Here is a 17,647-nt window from a genome sequence, read left to right on the forward strand (position 1 = left end):
TATCGGCCCAGCACTTAATTAATTCTACTACAAAACCCTAATAAGATTCCAATTAAGCCAGACATTTTAAAGGGGAAAATGATTTTGCCAAGGAGTTGGAGCATCAGCATAGTGCTGGAAAAACTGCAACAGTACTGACATTTCACGTTATTTTCACTTGCTTGCTATGTTCACAATCCTGACCTTGACCCAAGACCCCATGTTTTTTGCCAGTTGACCTTCAAACTACCCCTTGCTTTACAATAAGGCTACAGCCACCCACCCTATGACTAAACAACCAACCAAACGACCTGAAGTTAACCACCAATCTGCGACCTATAAAATAATTGGACCTCCCCTTTGCAGTCGGCTACATTTCGATTAACCAATTGTGTTTGGGAGAAGGTGTGACCATAAGTTGTAAACCACGCCCAAGAGTTTGTGAAGTGCTGCTTGTAAATGATATGATTGACAGGTGTTTCAGCCAAACGGATTTTCTGTACAAGGTCACTTGTCCAATCACTGTGGTGAATCAGAAAAAGAGGTGGGTCATTGCTCCTGCCGGATGTAACCTCTCGTTGCATCGTCCTCTGGAAATCACAACGTGAGTAACTAACGTTAGCTTCCTAGTTTATAACATCAATTCTCAATGAAAATGGCAAAAGTAGACTTAGTATTTTCGACATTAGCGATGTGACTGGCTGGCATTTCTTGCACTTAACCGAGAAGTGTTTGTCGTGTGTAACAGTGGCAGACTTTTGAATTATGTTGAATGGCAAGCTAGCAAGCAAGCTACACACCTGATTTAGCATTAGCAGCTTTGCTAACGTTATGTGACACAGGGGATTGGCAAACCATTTTCAATTCATTAAAAACGTATTTTGTAAAGGAAACTGCAATGTGACCAATGCTGTCTTCTCCGTTCATAATATAGTGTTGTAAACTAACATGGTTTGCCATTTATCTGCTTATCTCCTATGAATGAGTATGGCCCTGGGCTATCCAATGGAAGAAACTAATGCAATTATTGTCAACCTGCAGTGTACTAGCAAACGGATGTTTACAAATTTGGTGTGAATCTTATGACACTGGACGTGGTCAAAGCCGTGTGCCAATTATCATTGTCATACGTCAAGATGTAGGTGGTTTGATTGGTCTCTTCCTCTCCCACAGGCCCAGTCAAAATGGGCAGTGTATTGGCTGCCGGTTCCAACCCGCCACCGGCCTCTGGCGGTGCTGCTGGCCCAGGGTTGACAGTACCTCCGGGGTTCGGTATGCCCCCAGTGTCTCCAGTCATACCCTCTGCTGGGGTGGCGTCAAATCAGACAGAGACTGAAACTCCATTACCCAACCCAGGGGCATTTGAGGAGTGCCATCGAAAATGCAAAGGTAAACATAATTGTATTGTGTATGTGACTTTTAACACACATCCTCAATCTTCTCTCTAACTATAACAAAGTGAAACACAGCAAATGTATGTTATTGCAAAACAAAAATACCAATTTACTGTACATATATTTTATTGCTACTATTGTTGATGTCTAGGATATATTATTGTATGTCTTTAAATGCGTATGTATTGTTGAATACACAGGACTACAATGGAAATTAGCCGCAATTTTCAACACTAGATTTTTTAAATAATGGGATGAATCTAGAGTTGCAAAACCCTCCATTGACATCCTATTGATCCAAATTGCATTTCTGATCTGCTTGTTGAACTCACCAACATTGCAGCTGTAGGGAAAACTTGAATTAAGCTTTCAAACTGCAAAGCGTTTGTTTAATAAAAATCCACCGTTGACATGTGAGCTACTTTATGTCAAGAAATTCTGTGCAGGTGATTCTTTTTCTAAGTGTTGGAGTTTGGAAGCACTAGTTTTTATTAATGGGTCGCGCTGCTGCCTCCTGCATTATGTGCAAATTCGAAACGGGTGATACGCAGGGCCGCTCAGTGACTTCGACAAGTGCTTCCAAACTCCAACACTTAGAAAAAGAATCACCCGCACAGAATTTCTTGACAGAAAGTAGCTCATAACATGTCCACGGTGGATTTTTACGCTTATTTTAACGATTTGCAGATTGAAAGAGGATAATTCAAGCTTTCCCTACAGCTGCAATGTTGGTGAGTTTAATGTCGTTTAATGCAAGCAGATCGCAAAAGCAATTTGGATGAGTGGGGACTGGGAGTCAATGGAGGGTATTGCAACTCTAGATTCATCCCATTATAAAAAAATCTAGAGTTGCAAATTGCGGCTAAATGAAAATAATCCCTCATGGCTTTTTGTGTTATCAAAAAGTTTTAGCACCATTGTATAATCGTACCACTATAGTATTTGCAAACTGTTAAAGTATTCAATCAATCAATGTGACTTTTGCTACATTGGCATATGAGTCATGACAATGTAAGTTAAATTAAGTAGAACAATTTATGTGCCTGATAAAGCTATTGTGCAATTACTAGTTTCAAGTTTCAACCCCTAATCACTTGTGTTCCTCACAGAGGTTTTCCCTATGCAGATGGAGGGTGCCAGGTTGGTGGTCAACAAGGGCCTCAGTAATCACTTCCAGGTCAGTACACTTCACCTGGGATCTCCACCAGCTTAGAATTAGAAACGCTTTAGCTGCTGCTAGCAATACATGTCCACAAATTTATTTTGCTCTTATTGCCAATGTACAGATTGTGATAGCAAATATTGACACATGTGGAACAAAGAATAGAACTTACGTATGTCTACAATGCCATGGAACAGTTCAAGATGTTCATACAATAAATTACAAAATCTAATCAAACATTAGACTAAATGTTTATCTTGGCCAGAATGACTTGTGTTTAAAAAATTGTGCAGGTGATAATCATGTTTTGGAAAGTCATTTTACTGTAATGTTTTCAGCTCTTCTTAACTGTCCTGTATTTGCTGTTTTTAGTTTTTTTGCCAGTTTCAAGATTTATACTAATTGTTTTTTATCAAACTTATCTGTGTTTAACTGTATTTTCATTCATCTGTAAGGTGAATCATACTGTGATGTTGAGCACCATGGCGGATTCCAGCTATAGGTTTGGTGTCACATATGTTGGATCTAAGCAGACAGGTCCAGCAGAGGTATGCAACTACTTCTAGTATGTATGTATGTATGCATGTATGTGTTGTACATACAAGTTGTATATTAACTGCATTTCTTTAATCTTATTGATTTATTTTGCTAAACCATTAATCTGTATGTTGGTATTCAGTCTTTTCCAGTGATAGTGGGAGACATGGACAACAGCGGCAGCCTTAATTCCCAGATCATCCACCAGGTCTCAGACAGAATACGTTCCAAACTTGCCTTCCAGGTAAGACCTTCTCTTGTCGCCTGTTCCTTTATATTTAACCAGTTTTGAGCGTCACATCTGCTGTTAATGATCAAATTTGTTGTTTGCCGAAATGGCCACACATCATGCCCTTTAAAGGGGAGTTTCGCACAAGCTGTTTTCTTACCGTATATGAAGACACGTATCCATTCGTCATTGGAAAAAAATGCCGAGCGTTCCATAACGAATTAGCGGATTTACGTCCATGTGGGTCAAACGCTAGAACTCTTATTCAATCGCGCAATTGTTTTTTGTTTACATCTGTTCTAGGTGACAGCAACACTCCATGCAGTGTTGTTGCTGTACTCTTCCTGTTCTACGTGTGCTGACGTTAGACCCCCTCCTACGCTTTTCTTAACCCATTCTGGGCGGGAACCCCTTTTGGTGTTTTAACTAAGCATTATGTAATACTTTAGCTATTGAAAAATAGCAGATCTACACCGAGTGGCGTGCTACGAGCTTGTAGGTCTGCTATTTTTGAAAAATCGTGAAAATGCGGCACAAATCTTTGAATATATATTCTTTCAGAAGACTTTTTTAGCGCCCTATATCTTTATTTATTTTTTAATTAAAAAAAATTGTCAATATACATATTATAAACTTTTGTGAAAAAAAGGGTTAGGAAGAAATTCCCCTTTAAGGTGAGTTAGTTGTCCATTTTGTTGACCTTTTAGGTTCTCTTTATGTTTATGGGTGAATCACAGAAGGCTCAGCTGTTACCTGCAAACCAGATGAATCTGCCAGTCTGGCCATACAGCCTAGCTCGGCTATATTAAAAATATTGTCACTGCGTAGATATTAGTCTGGAATCTGTGTGATGCCTGCATTTCCAAAAAAAAAAGCCTCTGGCGATAATCTTGCCCTGGCATACTGGGCCCTGATGGTGCCCCACAATAGAGCGTCGCAGTCCCGCCTCCTACCCGGGACCAGGAAATGAAATCCAATGCATTATTCTCATGGATATTTCGTAAAGTATTTATTTAAAGACGGTTACGCCGCGGACAAAGCCAACTCGAGTCGTGACAACTCATGACAACACAAACAATATTTTGGACCAAACAAATAATTAGAAAGAAGAAAAAAACGGCAGGTTACAACACTTTTTTTGTTGTTTTTCTTCTTTCTAATTATTTGTTTGGTCCAAAATATTGTTTGTGTTGTCATGAGTTGTCACGACTCGAGTTGGCTTTGTCCGCGGCGTAACCGTCTTTAAATAAATACTTTACGAAATGTCTATGAGAATAATGCATTGGATTTCATTTCCTGGTCCCGGGTAGGAGGCGGGACTGCGACGCTCTATTCGGGGGCAGCGGAATCCAATCGAAACCGAGCAGGGCCACACTTCAGTTTTTCAGTTTCCAGCTACATTGTTACATGTATGGCGATCTATTCTTTCTTTTGTTTGTTTTCTTTTTTTTTTTTTTACAAATGTCCCTTATGGTTCTGTTTCCAGACACAGCAGCAGAAGTTTGTGAACTGGCAAGGTGATGCTGAGTTCAAAGGGGAGGATTTCACTGCTGCTGTTACCCTGGGAAACCCAGATGTCCTTGTAGGATCCGGTAGGTCAGCAGTCACACACGCACACAAAACAAAGGATACGTTACGATCAAAATGCCATGACGTGAAATGTATATCACCATATCTATGACCCAGGCTTTGTTTTTCTTCATTTACTGTGTTGGCATGGTGCTGGCCAGCAGGGCTCAGTCAAACTTAACCCATTTAGACCGTAGGCTGATTCTAAAAATGCCTTCTAAATCCTGAAAAACTCCCATCTTCAAAGGTACAAACCCCAAAAGTGGTTCCCGTCCTAATGGGTTAAGTAAACAGCAGTTGGCACATACTCATAGTTCCAATGAGTTATTGAGACCAAAACAAACATTTCAGCTGTCCATGGATCAAGACTGCTTTAAAATGTTGCATTAGATTAGAACAATGATTATGTAGCTCTTTATTGGCAAACACACTTTGACCTGCAAAAGGGTACGAGTCTTCATTCAGTTGGTGTCTGTTGAAACGGTAACATTATAAAAACAACAAATCACTCAAGTTAAAGCTCAACATCACTTATTTCCCTTATCTTTCTTAGGAATTGTCGTCGCTCATTACCTCCAGTCTCTTACCCCTGCTTTGGCATTGGGAGGGGAGCTAGTCTACCACCGCAGGCCAGGAGAGGAAGGCACAGTCATGTCTCTAGCTGGCAGATACACAGGTGAGCTACATCTCAGCAATTTAACATACCCATGCTAATGTCATTGTGGTCCATTGTACTCAATTCATCTGTAAGATAATACATTACATTAACGGTATAAGCTCTAGTAGCAGAAGTATAAAAAAAAAAGAAAAGTGATACTCAAATAGCTGAACGAACCTGTAGGCCACATTAGGAAAATGGCAAGGGCCAGTTGATAAAATGACATTATGATACTTGATAACTTCTCTCTTTTATTTGCTTTATTTCCACATAATGTATGAAAAGACAAGTGCAATGTGCATTATTGTATGGCTTGGTCATTTTCTCATTTCTAATTTTGTGATTAGTACATTCAACACAAACAACCGTTTCCATAAAACACACTAATGTACATTTGTCTGCTACATGTATTTGTCTGCCTGCCTGCCTCCCTGCTATCAAGTGGGTTAACATTAAAGATAGCTAAGCACATCTCTCTTCACAATGTCATTTATGACTTGGCCCACATCCAACACAAATGGCTTTTCCATGAAATAAATTTGGGAAAATAAATAGTTGGACTATATGGCTAAATAATATATATTATACCTCTACCTGAAAATAGATTACCCAGCTTTCTGTCTGTTTAGCTACCAAGTGGTTAACATTGATGGTACTGTACACCTTTCATTTGCATTACAATGACCCACATTAAACTTGGAGTTCTCAAATCCTGCTGGTGGTTTTGTTTGTTTGACTTAAGCTTCATTGAATTTGTGTTAATGTTTCATCTCCCTTGTAGGCAGTAACTTTGTTGCCACATTGACACTAGGGGGCGCTGGGGCACATGCTTCATACTACCACAAAGCCAATGACCAGGTATTACTAAGCCCTCTACATCTCTTGAAGTGGTACTTTTGAACCTATTCACACGGTGGCCATTTTGCCCGAACAGCATACTGTACTTGGGAGTGGTAAGCCAACAGAGTGTGGTTTCTCACTCCCCCGAGTATTATGTTAGGGCACAATGGCTTCTGTTTGAAAGTAGTCAATTATTGTGTGTCTTTCCATTGTGTACCCTTATACGTATTTGTGCTACTTGAATGCCAAAAACTCTATTCGCCATGATTGTAAATGTCCCACTTCTCAATCTTCCACAGCTGCAGGTGGGCGTGGAGTTAGAGGCAAGCACCCGTATGCAAGAAACTAGTGTATCTTTTGGCTACCAGCTTGATCTACCTAAAGCCAATTTACTATTCAAAGGTACGGCTTGTTTTCACTTTGCTTGTCTTGTAGAAAAAGTAATTGCATCATTTTGCACATCTGCATTTTCTCTCTGGTGAATGTATTTCTTATTTAAAATGAAATGCTGTCCTATTTATTTCAAGTAATGATTCATTTCTGTCTACTTTCCCCCACCCAGGTTCAATAGATAGTAACTGGGTGGTGGGAGCCACATTAGAAAAGAAGCTGCTTCCACTGCCTCTCTCCCTTGTCCTGTGCTCCTTCCTCAATCACCGCAAGAACAAGTTCCAATGTGGATTTGGGGCTACCATTGGTTAATCTAACTAACGAGGGGAGACAGTATCTCCAAAAGGACTTCACTGTATGGACAGATACAACATATATGTATAGATTACATCATCAATGCTATACAGTGTTTGCATCACCTCCACTTGTGTCCCATGTCTTGACAGAGAAGATCATTATTATGTTCTACAATTATACCATCTTGTGTGCTTAATGGACTCACCGGAAGATACATGTGTAAATACATTTAATTTAGTAGTATGAAAATTAATCAACCAAATTATCAAAGCTGAATGCTTAGTGTATGACAGATTATTGGCAGAATATTGGGTGAAATTGAAAATTTGCTTCTAGACATTGACATACGGAGACCACCAGTCTTGGATACTTAAAGTCGAGCTGAAATTATATTTGGTACCTTCTGTATTGAGACTTATTTGCTATCAAAACACGATAGGGAGGCAAGGCATAACATTGAGCGGAGAGCTTCTGTATGTGCATCTCAGCCAATCACAGTGATGGGGCAGGGTTGAACCGCAACCTCCAGACACCCCGCTATCTGTTGGTCTTTTACCCACGTAATGAATGTTTAGCTCGGGCATGGTGAGCCACCATGAGTCGACCCGCCTGGAGGTGTTACTGAATAGCCTATTTCTCCACTCAAATTCTTCTCGAGTTCAAATACGCTTCAGACAAGTTTCAAGTAAGGGTTTTGGTGCTTAACATTAAAGGAAAGTATCATCAGATAGATGAACCAAAGTCAGATGGTGAACTCTTGAAGATTCCCGTCCATGTCAGTCACCCCAGCAATAAATGTTCAGACTTAAGTGCCCCAGTGTCTTACTATGGGTAGTTATTTGAAGTGCCCAGGTAAAATGTTCTTTACTTATGTTTTCAGAAACACATTTTAAATTGAATCTGTAAAATGACAGTTTGCTGCATACAGCACCACCCCCTAGTGTTTGTAGCATAATGATTCTTATCTCTGTGTGAAACATTGATTTATGGGCAGATGTAGTAATTTATTGGTTTGTACCTGCTGATACCGGCCTTGTGCACATCTACAAGGACAGGTGCGTAATTTCAGCTCGACTTACATTGTTCCTTGGAAAGTATCCAAATACAGTGCTCATTGTTTTTCTCTTAGTTCAGTGCCTGACAATGCCTGTTTTTTTTTCTTTTCTTTTTTTCTCCTTTGTAGCCTATTACTGTAAAAGTCAGTCTTAATGGCATGAAACAAATGAAGTTATATTTCCTTGTTTGAATTGGAGCTTTGTTTAGGAAAGGATCGCGATTCACAATCTGTCACTGTACGTTTGTTTAGTTTTTACATTGTTTTTCCTCATGGTACATATATGAATGGTATATATTACATGTATATATCTATTGGAAAACATAAATGCCATTTCTTACAAAAAGGAACTTGTTTTTCATTTATATTCCAGTTTGTTTTAGTTGTGTTAAAACGCTTGCTAATATTTCTCATAAGCTTTTCTTAAAATGGAATGAAGTACATTATATAAATTGTGCTTCATTCCATATATATATTACCTTATAGGAATGATGGAAACGGTGAATGCAGACTTGAAATGGAACTTCTAGGTGTAATGTACGGTAGGTAGGTATAGTGAACTCCAATGTGAAATTGTGAATTAACTTGTCTTACACAAGTAAGGCTCTAAATACTTCAACCTAGCTTGTATTGCTAAATTTGGGTGAAAACAATTTCAACTGCATTCTAGCAAGTCTAAGCTGGTTCTCATTGGTGCGGTGACATGATTTGTTTCCGAAGCGGTAGTTGTACAGTTCCCACCACTGTACTAGCAGCATTGCATCTAGAAGTAGTCCGCAATAATATTGTTGGAGATTGTATGGTAATGCAAGAATAGTTTTGAACAAAAAACAAATGACAAGTTTCTTGATTTCACTATTACATTTGAGTTCAGTTTGTATTTTGAACCCAGTTTGTCATTGGAAGTCTTGAGACACTAGTGTTTGTGTGTATGGGTATTGTTTGGCCTTATTCTATACTGAGGACAGCACTGAAAGTGAAATCTACAGGGGGTTTGAATGTCATTACATTATGTATTGCCAACCCACGTCAAGTTCTTAACCTACTAAGAAGCAACAATGCAACAATATCACCTTGTGGCACAGACTAGAAATGTAGAATTATCTTGCATTCAGTGACAGTGGGCTGTACAGTGGGAGTACCAGTATGTAAACCGGGTCTACTTAATATAACTGTCGGTAGGCCAATCAGAGGCAGGCAGGGCGTTACCATGTCTATGCTCGAATAGATATACACATGCAAACTGGATGACACCAGAATATTGATTACTGACTTGGTTTAAGCAAGATGCATGCTGCTCCCAAGGCTCCTAATTGCAATCAGGTCTTATTTATACATGTTATCAGTTTTCTTGGTATTGCAGTAACCAAATTCCTTGTGAAAGGCAGATTAGGTCTGTTGATCTGCATGAATAGGATGTTAGGAACCCTGCACGGTTACACCCTATATTGTTGTGTTTCATTGAATTAACTGGCACAATATGTCCACCAATAGTAAAAAACTTTCCTCCTATCTGACAGTTTTTTGAGTAACTGGCTTGGTTGTTTGTTTACGTGTCTGTCTGTTTGTCTGTCTGTCTGTTCGTACCAAAAAATGAGCATGGTTGCTATGGTCACCCAGTTCACACGGGTGTGATTTCATTACGTCAGACATTACGTCAGACCACAGCTGATCAGTCTATATAAGACCTTACAACACTCAGTTCACACGGGTGTGTTTTTTGTAATATGAGAATGAAATTAAATTGAAACACAGGAAATCATAAACATGACTGGAACATTTTAATTTAAATAATTTCACCTGGCAAGCAAACATACAATAAATAAATAAAGATGAATTGTCTGATGTTGCTGCAGGATGATACAAAGTGCAAAGTATATGTGCACCTTTTTGGTCATTGATGACAGATGTTTATTTTTTACTGGGTCTTCTTGGTGAAGGACTCCACCAGAGCAGCCAGCTGATCCTTGAGGTCCTGGGCATTGACGTCCAAGTTGGCCCTCAGCTGCTCTCCATAGGGGGCCAGGTTCTGCTGGACCTCTTGTGTTTTCTGGGCCAGCTGGGTCTGAAAGCTCTGGGTCAGGGGAACAATGCTTCTCTGGAACTGCTCCAGGCGCTCGTCCATCTTCTGTTTCAGCTCCTCAATGTTGGGAACCATCTGGGCCTTCAGCTCTGTCATGCTCTTGTCCAGGCTGGCCTTCAGCTGCTCGGTCTTCTGGAGCAGAGTGGCTCTCAGGGCTTCTGGGTCCATGGCCTCAGTGTAGGGGGTCACGTCCCTCCTCAGCTCCTCCACCTGCCTCTGGAGGTTTGCCCTCAGCTCCTCTGTGTAGGGCTGAACCTGGGCACTCATGGTGTTGAGCTCTGCCTCCATCTGGGCCTTCAGTTGCTCGGCCTCCTGTGACAGCTTGGTCAGGAGCTCCTGAGTCAGGGGAGCCACCTGCTGACGCAGGGCTACAACGTAGTGGTTCACGGCATCAGCACTCTGAGAAATCCTAGAACTGTTCAGAGACAGACAATTGTACCGTGTTAGTACTTGAATGAAAGAACCATAATCTGTAAATGGATGTATTACTATTACTTGTCCACAGAGAAGGAGGCTAAGATAATTTATTATGCAATGCCGTAATGCAGATGACACCCAACTGTTTCTATCCTTCCCACCCTCTGCTACTCAGGTGGAAGAGCGTGCCTGGCTGACATCTCACAGTGGATGTCTTCTAACCACCTCAAACTGAACCCAGACAAGACTGAGCTTCTCTTCTTCCCAGCTAAATCCTGCCCCATGCGGGAGCTAACTATCTCCATAGACAACGCCTTGGTAACCTCGGCCCCAACAGCAAAAAACCTTGGTGTTGTCCTGGACAGTCAGCACACATTACAGCTGTCACTCGATCCTGTAGGTTATACACTCTATAAAATAGGACGAATTAGACCGTTCCTCACCCAGGAGTCAGCCCAGCTTCTAATCCAGACAACAGTCATGTCAATACTTGACTATTGTAATACCTCCCTCCTTACTGGCCTACCGGCATGCGCACTTAAGCCTCTCCAACTGATCCATAATGCTGCAGCTCGCTTGGCTCCCCCATAACTTGCAAGTCTGATTGAACTCTACAAACCCTCCCGCGCACTCAGATCATGCAGCCAACGCAGGGAAGCTCACTAAAAATGCCGGGACTCCCTTCTGGCTCCAAAACTATGGAATGCACTTCCCATTACAAACAGAACGGCAGCCTCACACTAGACATAGCACTATAAAGTAGCCTTTATATTCATAGTTTCATTATATAGATATTCCACTGTTACGTTCTTAGTTTAGATTAAGAGCGTCTGCTAAATGCCTAAATTGCAAATTGGGTAGTGTGTTCATTGTTGCTGGAATGAGTCTGGTGAATACTTCAATTATTGTGTGAAAACGTTGACCGTGTTTCATGCTGCTTTTATAAATTGAGACTTACTTGATTTCCTGTCCCAGCTCAGACTGTTTGATCCTCTCCAAAGAGTCCTCAGCAGTGAATGTGACCGAGGCGACGTAATCCCAGAATGCATCTTTCACAATGTCAAGTTGGGCCTTTGGCTCCTGCTGCCACAGGATGTTGGCATTGCAAACTGTAGAGTAGACAGATTATTTGCCACAGGATATCACAACACTATATTTGCATTAGTTAGTTAGTTTAGTTGTCTATTTGTTATATGATTTATTTATATTTTGAGTTACTACAACTAACAGAAACTGCCTGATGCAAAATGTTTACTCACCAGAGAAAAGAGTAAGTGCGAGGACCACAAAAACCTTCATGATTGATGGTGGCTGAGGAAGATGAAAATAACATTTTTTAAATAATCTGTTTAACTTTTAAGTGGCATGGTTAGATGGACACGACTGTCCAACAAATTTCTTACCTTGTATGAAGGCAGCTTGCTTATCCTTGTCCAAGTGACGACACTGTTTGTGTGGTGTGGTGCAGGTGTCACTGTGGAACTTTTATAGCTGCGTTGATGGACAAAGTCCCCCACAGTGTGCCCTGCTGTAAATGTTATCTCTTATGCCACTCCACGTCATATCCTCTGATGTATAGAATTGTATCATGTAAATACAGCATGATTCAACACAATTTTCAGTTTCTCTGCTTTACAAATAACATCACTTTTATAGAAACACTTATACCAAGCAGTTACACAAATATTATTGTGTCAGACAGATACAACCTTTTACCGTATTTAATATCTGCCTTAGTATTTGTGCTGTTGTACCACAAAGATTAGCCCTATTGCTCGTATGACATAATCCTTGTATGTGCCAACATACAAGCAATACAATAATATGTCTAACTCATTTAGGGAGTATGCTGGGTCATTGTAAAAGATAAATAGTTTGTACTAACATGTTTCTAAATCATCTTGTGAAGGTGTGATATTTCAGTGCACGCATGTGTGGATTATTTGCAATGTAGATAACCACAATAGTGAGCTTTAACAAGACAACTGAATTCAAATGGACTTTTGAAGGTCTGGATCATCTATAATATCCCTTCCCTTGTTTTCCTAAGTGTGACAGCTGTAACTTACTCCCTGTCCCCCACAGGTGGAAGAAAAGGGAAAAAAAGTCACACTTGATAGACTTAAAAACAGCTGAGTGGCCCAGGCGGTGGCGTAACCGTCTGGGCACCCGACTGGTAATCCAGTCGCAGTGTGCCGCGGGTTCGACTCCCGAGCCCGACACGGCCTTTACTGCATGTCTTCCCCCATCTCTCTCCCGTTTCCTGTCAGCCTACTGTCTGTCCCTTCAAAAACCAATAAAAGGCGTAAGCCGCAAAAAAAATATCTTAAAAAAAAAAAAAAACAGCTGAGTGCCTTATCAGAGATGTCTTTCAAAAATATTGAACCAAAAAGTGTGCAACCTTATCACTTTGCCCGGTGGTAATCACTGTTTAAGGATTAAGAACCCACTCAGAGTCAGGACTCCGGGTGGGTCAGCAGCATTCCCTGGACTTCACCCAGATAACCACCACACAGGGTCAGATGAAACTATTGGATCAAAGTCCTTCTCAGACAATGAAATGCTCAGTCTTCGCTTAAATTTGAGAGTAGAAATGGACTCGAATGGACCCGTGGGAGTTTTAAACAGTGTGTACCTAGAAACTTGGTTGCACAACTCATCTACATTAGTGCATTTGAGGTTCCAGGTGTCAACATTCACATTAAGAGTTGAAAGTGACTCAGTCAAGACAGTGTGCTGTTTGTGTTTCACCATAGAACTGAAAGCTAAAAACATCAGGCCTGCATTAGGTTTCCTTATTGCATTAGGAGGATACATTATATTGCTACTTTTTCAAAGTTATGTTCAGCTTTTATAGAGAGAGGGTTTAAAATGTAGTTCTTTCTTCATATATTTTTTGGTGAAATGCAATATAAAAGTAGGAGGGAACTGTACTGTGTGTGTGTGTGTGTGTGTGTGTGTGTGTGTGTGTGTGTGTGTGTGTGTGTGTGTGTGTGTGTGTGTGTGTGTGTGTGTGTGTGTGTGTGTGTGTGTGTGTGTGTGTGTGTGTGTGTGTGTGTGTGTGTGTGTGTGTGTGTGTGTGTGTGTGTGTGTGTGTTTGTGTGTGCATGTGTACGTGTGTATCCTTTATATTTTAAATACACACACACAGTTATGTTCAGCTTTTATAGAGAGAGGGTTTAAAATGTAGTTCTTTCTTCATATATTTTTTGGTGAAATGCAATATAAAAGTAGGAGGGAACTGTACTGTGTGTGTGTGTGTGTGTGTGTGTGTGTGTGTGTGTGTGTGTGTGTGTGTGTGCGTGTGCGCGTGCGTGCGTGCGTGCGTGCGTGCGTGCGTACATACATGTGTGTATATATATATATATATAATCTATATATACAGTAGGTATGTATAGAGAAAAAACAGCTGTAACCTCGTGAAATAAAACATTTTCTTTTATTTGTTCCAACTTTGTCCAAAATGTCTAATTTCAGACAACCAATATTTTTATTTTTTTAATTACATTTGAATACAAATAAAATAAAAAATAGAGTAATGTCAGTTCTAAATAGGGAAGCCAGGTTGAAAGTGGTTAAATGTACTGTAGGCTACATAGCATGACATAATGAGTCTGTTTTTCATATTTATGAGACTGTAATGATGTCAGAGCATAACCCGGACACACTGTCCTGTAAAGTCCAACAGTGGAGTAGTGATTATGATGTGGAAGTAAGGCTGCGCTACAGCAGGGCACTGACCGCTGGACTTTGTCCCTATATGTTGCTACCAGCGGTATCTATACGTCCTATATATATATACTCATCCTCAGTCCTCCAAAACACACACTCAACAGCTGACTGTTACCGTTGCTGGCTTGTACAGGTAATACATGAAAGTGGATGTTGATGATTTTGTTGTATGGATGTCAGCAGTGGCTTCAGAGGTATAGTGCCTGCTTGGGAATCGGAAGGTTCCCTTTTTGATCCCCAACTCCATGTCCTTGAGCAAGACACTGAATTTGGATACAAAATGCCATGCAATGTGCCTTACTTCAAACTGAATCTCAACTGAAAAAGGATTTTGTTTCATGTACTGTATAAATGAGGAATTAGAGTTATTCTAATATGATTGGTAAATGTATTTGTTGTCACGATACTAAAAGGATGTTCCTGACATTTTCCTCACATTTTCTAGTAACATTTGTTTTGTTTTTTATTTGCAGTGTCAATCATGAAGTTCCTTGTGCTGCTGATCCTCGCTGTGTTCACTGGTAAGACATATGGAGGTTTAAACCAACATGTATAGCAAATGCATGTCATAAATGTAAAGTAAATGGTATTCTCTATTAACTTTATATGAACCATCTCTTCAGCAGATTGCAATGCCAACATTGTGCAGAACAACAAACCCGCGCAACAACTTAACATGGTGAAAGACGCATTCTGGGACTATGTTTCCAAGGTGACGTTCACTGCTGAGGATTCCCTGGAAAAGATCAAACAGTCTGAGCTGGGACAGGAAGTCAAGTAAGTCTCTCAAGACTCAAGAGTAGTCTGCAGCCATCATACAAATTCTGTAACTTGTATTCTGCTGATGATGAGAGTTTGATAACTATAATGAAGAACATTGTGAAACCTAGCGATCCAGAATTCAAATTATCACCTCTGGTTCTGTGTCCGCAGCACCCTCATCTCTGAGAGCACTGATGCTGTCAACAAGCTCAGCGCTGTCATGCGTGACCAGGTGGCTCCCCTGACCAAGGACCTCATAACCAAGCTTTCCCAGGAGGCCGAGCAACTGAAGACCCGTGTTGAGACTGAGCTCAACGCCATGAGCGCCCAGCTGCAGCCCTACGCAGAGCAGCTGAGCACAGACCTCCAGAGGCAGGTGGAGGCGCTGGGGAGAGATGTGACCCCCTACGCTGAGGCCATGGACACAGACGCCCTGAGAGCCACTCTGCTCCAGAAGACCGAGCAGCTGAAGGCCAGCCTGGACAAGAGCATGACAGAACTGAAGACCCAGATGGTTCCCTATGGCGAGGAAATCAAGGAGAAGATTGACCAGAGCCTGGAGGAGTTCCAGAGGAGTATGATTCCCCTGGCTGAGATGTTCCAGAGTCAGCTGGCCCAGAAGACCCAGGAGCTCCAGCAGAACCTGGCCCCCTACGGAGAGGAGCTTAGGAGGACTCTGGACATCAACTCCCAGAATGTGAAGGAGCAGCTGGCTGCTCTTTGGAGGTCCTTCAATAAAATGGCCCTGTAAAATGGACTAACAGCTTTTCTTCGGCAGACAGAAATTGCTTACCAAAAGGTCATTTCTCCCATTGTATTTAACAAATAGGAGAGGCAAAAAGTCTCCCATTTTTATTAGTTTTTATATGCTCTTGAAAATATGTAGATTTTATAACAATGCCAGACAGCATGTACTGTATCTACCGTACTCTGTGAGTGTTTACTGTGTCAATTGTTTTCTATAAAGCATCAATAAAGAAGTTAAATGTATTCTGTTGTCTACGGGTACAGTAGCAATCATTACTTTCAAAAAGGAAAACATACCCCCAAAAGACTGCAAAACGTACGATTTTAAACTCAGAGTTAAATTAATACTCAGGATTACCACATCATCCAATAATATTATATAAAGGCACTTATTGAGACTCAAATGGTAGAAGAGAAAGAGACAGAATGCAATGATCAAGAGAGATACCGTAACTTACTACATCCTAGATGTCTATTGGTATTATTCGATTATCATGCTCTAGATGAAACACTATGCACATTCAACAGTGACTGTAGTAATCCGTTGAGCCAACAGCCTGCAAATACAGAAGCAGAAAGACAAGACAGACAGATAAAAGAAAAACCGTAGCAATCAAATGAAAAGCAAACTTTTAAAGTATTGTTGATTAGTAGCCTATCTGATATGTTACTGCAAATAAATTGCAAAATAACTTCTAAACAAGTGGTTTCAATAATATCGGATCATATCGGATAATTATTGTACAGGTGAAAAAAAAACTGTCAGCAGGTTGAAACACTATCATCAGTTCAATTGTGTTTTTTGATTTAAATTATTATTGAGTGGTGTAAACCACTCCTACAACTGGCTTTGTTTGTCTGTCTGTCTGTCTGTCTGTGCAAAAAAAATGAGCATGGTTGATGCTGATTGGTTGATGCTGATACATTACGTCAGAACACAGCTGATCAGGCTATATAATACCTTACACCACTCAGTTCACACGGGTGTGATTTTTACATTTATGACTAACCGCCCTGAGACTGGGTGGTCGGGGTTCGATCCCTGGCCGGGTCATACCATAGACCAGGTGTCCTCAACTAGAAATGCTGACGGTCCACTAATATTTTTTGAAAAAGACTAAGGTCCGGTCCCATGAGCGCGACACGGGCCACGCAGCGGCCAGCGGAGAGCGGGGCTCTATGTCTGTTTAGTACAGTCAAACCAAGGCAAGCTTATACAAATCGGATCCCTTCCCAACCAACCAATACTGGGGTGCAGAGTATGGAAATAAAATGTTTTACAAATATCCCCCTCCAAAAATTCACAGCAAAGGTATTGTGTTGAGTTACAAAGAACACTTTTATTTTGTCAAGATTTGCCTGCTTAATAATAAGAGAAATAGCCCCTTTAAGAGAAATAGCACATTGGTTACCAAGACTAACTTTGCTAGTTGTCTTTTTTCTTAATTGAACAAAAATCAGACTCATCTGAAGTGTACTGTACTGTACTGTACTGTACTGTACTGTACTGTACTGTACTGTACTGTACTGTACTGTACTGTACTGTACTGTACTGTACTGTACTGTACACTGCCTGTGTGTCTGTGTGTTAGGCTATGCAACAGTGACACTTGGTGGTGAACAAACACTATTTCCGTGCTCGGACACAGGGAGGGATACACACACACATAGCTGTCTATAGGAGTGGTTGCACCACTCAAAAACTAAATTAATACTCAATAAACTCCCCCTTTGCCTCATGCCCTCATCATAATACCTCACAAACACCAACTGACCATTATCGCTGGTATCATCATA

At 40.8% G+C, this 17,647-nt stretch overlaps 3 protein-coding genes across 4 annotated transcripts; 2 read left to right on the plus strand and 1 right to left on the minus strand.

The window, feature by feature from the left end:
- Positions 1 to 445: 445 nt before the first annotated feature.
- tomm40l (translocase of outer mitochondrial membrane 40 homolog, like) lies at positions 446 to 8,455 on the plus strand. 2 transcript variants are annotated; one of them, XM_079523064.1, is made up of 10 exons: positions 446 to 583; positions 1,153 to 1,368; positions 2,483 to 2,550; positions 2,991 to 3,083; positions 3,215 to 3,316; positions 4,788 to 4,893; positions 5,424 to 5,546; positions 6,310 to 6,386; positions 6,668 to 6,770; positions 6,931 to 8,455. In XM_079523064.1, the coding sequence occupies exons 2-10, from the start codon at positions 1,164 to 1,166 to the stop codon at positions 7,068 to 7,070; spliced, it is 1,017 nt and encodes a 338-aa protein (XP_079379190.1). In that variant the 5' UTR covers positions 446 to 583; positions 1,153 to 1,163; the 3' UTR covers positions 7,071 to 8,455. The 2 variants fall into 2 exon arrangements, with proteins under 2 accessions (XP_079379190.1, XP_079379191.1); XM_079523065.1 differs by having other exon boundaries at positions 560 to 583; positions 1,159 to 1,368.
- Positions 8,456 to 10,020: 1,565 nt separating this feature from the next.
- Positions 10,021 to 11,908, minus strand: LOC306938181 (uncharacterized protein; the record flags this gene model as incomplete). Its single annotated transcript, XM_079522242.1, has 3 exons — positions 10,021 to 10,607; positions 11,568 to 11,718; positions 11,869 to 11,908. 3 exons carry the CDS (start codon positions 11,906 to 11,908, stop codon positions 10,028 to 10,030), a joined length of 771 nt encoding a protein of 256 aa, XP_079378368.1. The 3' UTR covers positions 10,021 to 10,027.
- A 2,914-nt stretch (positions 11,909 to 14,822) lies between these two features.
- On the plus strand, positions 14,823 to 15,854 carry LOC306938018 (uncharacterized protein; the record flags this gene model as incomplete). Its single annotated transcript, XM_079522041.1, has 3 exons — positions 14,823 to 14,862; positions 14,968 to 15,118; positions 15,275 to 15,854. 3 exons carry the CDS (start codon positions 14,823 to 14,825, stop codon positions 15,852 to 15,854), a joined length of 771 nt encoding a protein of 256 aa, XP_079378167.1.
- Between the last annotated feature and the right edge of the window lie 1,793 nt (positions 15,855 to 17,647).

Source organism: Electrona antarctica (assembly GCF_951216825.1).
Source record: "Electrona antarctica genome assembly, chromosome: 15".
NCBI classification, from domain to species: domain Eukaryota; kingdom Metazoa; phylum Chordata; class Actinopteri; order Myctophiformes; family Myctophidae; genus Electrona; species Electrona antarctica.